We start from the raw sequence: 5,917 nt of genomic DNA, 5'->3' as shown, positions 1-5,917 counted from the left end.
GGGGGGGGGTGGCCAGTGCCCCGCTGCCCCCCCTGGCCCCCACGCCCCCGTTCCCGGGGCACTACCGCCTGCCCGGGCCCCCCGGCCCCTTTCCCCCCGCGGGGGGGGCCCCGGGGCAGCTCCTGCAGCCCTCGGCCCCGGCCGGGCCCGTGCCCAGCTCGGCCCCGGCCCCGCCCCAGCTCTTCCCGGCCGCCCCCCTGATCCGCGCTCCGGGCCAGCCGGCCTTCGGGGGGCCCCACGTGCCGCCCCCGCGCTCGTCCCCCCAGCACGGGGCCCTGCCCGCCCCCGCCTACGGCCTGGGCCAGCCCGGGGGGGCCCCCGGCCCGCCCCGCCCCCCCCGCCCCGGGGGCAGCTCCCCTGGGTGCCCAGCCGGGGCTGGGTGGCCCCGAGCCCCCGGGCACCCGCCCGGCCACCACCACGGTGGACAGTGTCCATGCCCCCATCTCCAGCTGCACCGCCCCTCCGCGGGGACCCCCGGGCCCCTTCCTGCCCCCCCAGCGCCCGGCGGGGCCCCCGGCCCCCTTCCCCTACCCCGCGGGAGGGGTTCGGCCCTTCGTGGCGCCGGCTCAGCACCCCTTCCCCCCGGCACAGCCCCCCCCCACCTTCGCCCCCGCCCAAGCCCCCCACCAGTTCCCCCCGGGGCCCGGCCCGCCCCCGGGCCCCGCCCAGGCCCCGCTGCCCGTCCAGCCGCCCCCCCGGCCCTCCCTCGCCCCCCCGGCCCAGTTCCCCCAGCAGCCCTTCGCCGGTCCCGGAGGGCAGCTGCCCCCTCCCGCCCCCGGGCAGCCCCCGCTGCCCCCCCAGCTCTACCAGCTCCCGGGGCAGGACCAGCTGCCCCCGCCGGGGCTCGCCCCGCACCCGGGGGCCGTGCCCTTCCCCAGGGCCCCTGCCCAGGGCGGTCCCGCGGCGCTGGGGGGGCTCCCGGCCGTGCCCCCCGGCTCCCCCGCGCTGCCCTTCTGCCCCAGCCCGGCCCCCCCGGGCACTCAGCTGCCCCCCGGGTCCATGGCCGCCCCCGCCCAGGCGCCCCCGCCCAGCCCCGTGCCGGGCACCGTGGTGGTCCAGGGCCCCCTGGTTCCGTCCCCGGCCCCCTCCCCGGTGCCGGCCCTGCCCGTGCAGCCCCCGGCGCCCCGTCCGCCGCCCCCGGGGGACGCGGCGTTCCCGCGGCAGAGCCCCTGCCCCGCGGACCTGCTCTCGTCCAGCCCCGAGAGCCAGCCCGGCGGGGCGGCGGCCGGGGGGCTGCTGCAGCCCACCAAGGCGGGCGCGCAGGAGGGGCAGCGGCCGCGGGCCGTGCAGGTGATCGAGGCGGACCCGTACGCGGAGCCCGAGCGGGTGCAGCGGCTGCGGGCCGAGCTGGAGCGGTTCCGGGCCGCGGCCGAGCGGCTGGAGCGGCCCGTGCCCGGCGGCGGCTCCGAGCTGGACGCGCTCTGGAAGGAGCTGCAGGAGGCCCAGGAGCGGGACGCCCGCCAGCGCTCCATCGCCATCGCCCGCTGCTACTCCATGAAGAACCGGCACCAGGACATCATGCCCTACGACCGCAACCGCGTCGTGCTGTGCTCGGGCAAGGACGACTACATCAATGCCAGCCGCGTGGAGGACCTGTCCCCGTACTGCCCCGCCCTCATCGCCACCCAGGCCCCGCTGCTCGGCACCGCCGCCGACTTCTGGCTCATGATCTACGAGCAGAAGGTCTCCGTGGTCGTCATGTTGGTGTCCGAGCAGGAGCTGGACAAGGTGCGTCCTGTCCCGGGTGAGGGACGGCGGGAGCGGGGCCCCTGGGGATGGGACACCCTGCCTGCTGCCTCTCGCCCCTGTGGGGGGCCCGTGGGGGGCAGCGGCCCCGGCAGGGTGTCCTGACGCCCGTCCCCCGGCAGAAGGTGCTACGGTACTTCCCGTCGGAGCGGGGCCAGCCCGTGGCTCACGGCCCCCTGACCCTGGTGCTGACCAGCCTGCGGGTGACCCCCACGCACGTGGAGCGGATGCTGACGCTGCAGTACCGCGACCAGAGCCTCAAACGCACCGTGGCCCACCTCCAGTTCACCTCCTGGCCTGAGCTGTACGGAACGGGCGGGCAAGGGGGGCTGGGGGGGCTGCAGGGGAGGGCCTGGTGGGGCTGGGGGACCAGAGCTCTGGGTGTGGGACGGTGTTTGGGCAGCCCTGATGCCTCCTGGGGGGCTGAGCCCAGGGACTCCCCAGTGAGTGTGTCCCCCCAATCCAGGGGCCTGCCCGACAGCAAGGGGAGCCTCCTGCGCTTCATCCAGGAGGTGCACGGGCACTACCTGCACCAGCGCCCGCTCCACACGCCCGTCGTGGTGCACTGCAGGTGAGCGGGGAGGGGGCTCCCGGGGTGGGGTGGGGTCCCCCCTTGTCCCTCGGGGTGTCACAGCCGGGGGTCTCTCCGCAGCTCCGGCGTGGGCCGCACCGGGGCCTTCTGCCTCCTGTACGCGGCCGTGCAGGAGGTGGAGGCCGGGAAGGGCATCCCGGACCTGCCGCAGCTGGTGAGGCGCATGCGGCAGCAGCGCAAGCACATGCTGCAGGAGAAGGTACCGGGCACGGGCTGCAGCCCCTCGGGGGCTGGGGGCGGGGGCTGCAGCCCCCCGGGCTCTCACCGCGTCCCTCTCCCCTGCAGCTGCACCTCAAGTTCTGTTTTGAGGCCGTCCTGCTCCACGTGGAGCAGGTGCTGCTGCGCCACGGCGTGGGGACCCCCGCGCTGCCCAAGCCCCCCAACAGCACCTCGCCCAAGGTGGGTACGGGGGGAGTACCGGGGGGGCTGGAGGGGGTCTGCCACCCCTGGGCTCACGGGGCTGCTCTCCCCCAGCTCTACTTCCAGCAGGACCCCCAGGACCTGGTGCTGGGGGGGGACGTTCCCATCAGCTCCATCCAGGCCACCATCGCCAAGCTCAGCATCAAACCGGGGGGGCCCAGCACAGAGCCCGGGGGGGGCTGGGGGGCGGACCCCACCTCCCCTCCGGACCCCACGGACCCCGAGGTGCCGCCGGCGCTTCCCGACGGCGTCGTGGACGGTGTCGGTGCCCCCCTGCCCGAGCCCCCCGCCCCGGGGCCGCCCCTCCCCGAGGCACAGGGTGACTCCGAGAGCAGCAACCACGCGCGGGGGGGGGCCGAGGCGGGGCGGGGGGGGCCACCAGCGCCCCCCCCCGCCCCCCCTGCCTCCTCCTCCTCCTCCTCGCTGGAGCTGCTGGCGTCGCTCACGCCCGAAGCCTTCAGCCTGGACGCCTCCCTGAAGGGCAAACAGCGCATGAACAAGCAGAACTTCCTGCAGGCGCAGCCGGGCGAGGGGCTCCGCGGGCCCCGGCCCAGCGACGACCCCCTAAGCATGCTCGACCCCCTCTGGACACTCAACAAGGCGTGAGGGGGGCGGGGGCCCCCCGGCCCCCCCCCAGCTCCACTTTGACTCCAGGTAGAACTGACTTTTTCAGCTCTTTGCTACTAAAATAAAGCGAGTTTATCGGCCGGGCGCTGGTGCTGCTGTGGGTGGGGGGCTGTGCCCCGGGGGGCTCAGCCAGGCTCGGGTTAGTTCCGTTTAATGGGCGTTCTCGCACAGTTATAAAACACGTCGGTACAAAAAGCGTCCCCTGTACGGCACAAAGGTACAGCTGGGCGAAGGCCACCCGCGGGGCCGGCCTGGGGGACCCGGGGCTGCAGGGCCCCCGTGCCGGGCCGGCACCGCCTCTACAATCACCGGGGGTCGAGAACAGGCGTCATCGGCGTTCGGGGGGCACGGCAGGACGGGCGGGACCCCCGGCCTGGGGAGGGGCTGCAGCGGGGAGGGGAGTGCAGCCCCCGGCCCGCAGTGGGTGGGGGGCTCTGGGGGCAGCCCCGTGCTCGGGGTGGTGCCTGCCCATGGTTGGTCCCACTCAGGGGTCCCTCGGGTGCTCCCCCTGCCCGGGGGTCCCTCCCCAGCACCTGCAGGAGCGTGGGCGAGGCTCCCGCCCCTCCCAACCTGAGAAAAGCCTCCTCTGGCCCCGCAGCAGGAGGAGGAGGAGGAGGAGGAAGGTGCTATTGCTGCAAACGGGGCGCAGGAGGGACCGGGCAGGGCGGCTGTGCCAGGGTGAGGGGGGTGCTGGCCCCCCGTGCCCCAATAAATAATAACTATTTACAGCATATAAATAAATAGGGCAGGGCTGCTGTGGCCGGGGCGGGGCTGGGGGGGCCCTGCCACGCCCTAAGGCACGTGGGGGCCGAGCCACGCCCAGGGGGTCGGTCCCGGCCCTCTCCCCACTGCCCCCGGGGCTCTCCAGGGGCTGTTCCGTGCCTTGGCCGGTCAGCGCTGGGAGCCACCACCACTGTCCCCCCCTGCCCTACCCTGTGTCCCCCTGTGTCCCTCTGTACCGTCCCTGGGAGCCCCCGGGACGGCAGGGAAGGTGCTGGAACAGGGAGAGGAGCAGGAAGGTGGGGCCCTGCCCGGTCTGAGCTGGGAAGGCGTTGGAGGCACGGCCGGAGCGATGGAGCCGCTGTCCCGCCCCCTCGGGCCGAGCCCCCTCGGTCCCGCCTGGCCCCGCTCCTGCTCAGTCCAACTTCTCGAGCACCGAGGGCACGTAGAGCAGGCTGAGCTCGCTGCCGAAGTTGCAGACGATGGCGGCGTTGTCCAGCACCAGGATCTGCCGCGCCGGCTGCGCCTCGTTGCTCTTGCCCAGGTACACGGTCTGCAGCAGGTCCCCGTAGCCGATGTCCCAGAAGGACACGCAGCCCTGGCCCCCCGTCACCAGCACGCTGTCCGAGATGACGCCCAGGCTGGCACCACAGCCCAGCTCCTGTGGGGGACGGGCAGGGAGCTGAGCCACGGGCTTGGCATGGGAGAGAGCCGAGCCCTGGGTCTGGGATGGGGAGAGCTGAGCCCTGGGGGGTTGGAATGGGGCAGAGCTCTGCTCCTGGGGAACAAGGGACAGGACAAGAGGAAATGCCCTCAGGTTGTGCCAGGGAACATTGAGGTTGGTATTGGGAAAATTCCTCACGGAAAAGGCTGTCCAGCCCTGGCCCAGTGGTGGAGTCCCCACCCCTGGAGGGATTTCAAAGCCCTGTGGATGTGGCCCTTGGGGACATGGTCAGTGGTGGCCTTGGCAGTGCTGGGGGACGGTTGGACTCGATGGTCTCAGAGGAATTTTCCATCCCCCCCAGTTCCCCGCTGCCCCCGCTGTCCCTCCCCAGTGCCCCCAGTGCCCACCTGCTGGATGGAGTAGAGCTTGGTGCCCGAGCTGCGGTCCCAGATGCTGATGACGTCGTCCAGGCCGCTGCTGATGACGCAGGACGTGGTGCAGGTCAGGGACGTGACGTCCCCGCGGTGGGCGAACATGTGGCTCACCCGGCTGCCCGTCAGCACGTCCCACAGGCAGATGGCCCCGTCCTGGCCACCGCTCGCCAGCACCATGGTCTGCGGGGACACCGGGCTGGGTCAGGACCCCGAGGGGGGGGACGGTGCCGCCAGAAGCCGCCGGGTGCCCGGGCTGGCTCCGCACACCAGCATTCCCAGCACTCCCAGGCCGTGGGAATGTGGGATGGGAGCCTGAACTGCCAGCTCGGGGGTTCCCTGCCTGTGTCCCTGTGCTCGAGCAGACTGGGGGTGACAAACCCCCAAGGCCACCAGGGACAGAGACACCTGAGTTCATTTACACAGGGCTGGACAGCACAGGGGGGGCTCCCCCTCCTCTTTCTGGGGGGTGGGGGCAGATCCTCCTCAGGGGCTCAGGCCCCATTTCAGCCCTGCTCACCCCCTGGCCTGGCAGTGCAGGAATGAGTTCCCTGCTCCAACAGGGCAGGGAGGCAGGAGATCTGCAGGTAAAGGGATCACTGAGCTCACAGTGACCTGGGGGGAAACTCTGGCTCAGCCTGTGAGGACACAGCAAGGGATGGAGGGGTCCAGGTGAGTCCCTCTGGCTGAGCTGGTGGCTCAGGTGTGGGCTCAGGG

General features: G+C 73.2%; 2 protein-coding genes across 2 annotated transcripts in view; one reads left to right on the top strand and one right to left on the bottom strand.

Annotated features, from left to right (window-relative positions):
- PTPN23 (protein tyrosine phosphatase, non-receptor type 23) overlaps positions 1–3,465 on the top strand; it is an 11,550-nt gene extending 8,085 nt beyond the window's left edge. The window contains 7 exon segments of the mRNA XM_027668568.1: positions 16–326; positions 328–1,728; positions 1,869–2,050; positions 2,213–2,317; positions 2,399–2,537; positions 2,624–2,737; positions 2,813–3,465. Coding sequence (XP_027524369.1) covers positions 16–326; positions 328–1,728; positions 1,869–2,050; positions 2,213–2,317; positions 2,399–2,537; positions 2,624–2,737; positions 2,813–3,364 — 2,804 coding nt within the window. The 3' untranslated portion in view covers positions 3,365–3,465.
- Positions 3,466–3,520: 55 nt separating this feature from the next.
- Positions 3,521–5,917, bottom strand: part of SCAP (SREBF chaperone) — a 35,359-nt gene continuing 32,962 nt past the window's right edge. The window contains exons 21-22 of the mRNA XM_027668567.1: positions 5,177–5,383; positions 3,521–4,766 (exon numbers count right to left, since the gene is read on the bottom strand). Coding sequence (XP_027524368.1) covers positions 4,521–4,766; positions 5,177–5,383 — 453 coding nt within the window. The 3' untranslated portion in view covers positions 3,521–4,520. The remainder of the gene's footprint in view (positions 4,767–5,176; positions 5,384–5,917) is intronic.

The sequence above is a fragment of the Corapipo altera genome, unplaced genomic scaffold (assembly GCF_003945725.1).
Source record: "Corapipo altera isolate COAL_440 unplaced genomic scaffold, ASM394572v1 257, whole genome shotgun sequence".
NCBI lineage: Eukaryota > Metazoa > Chordata > Aves > Passeriformes > Pipridae > Corapipo > Corapipo altera.
This window is presented reverse-complemented; position numbering and strand designations above follow the sequence as displayed.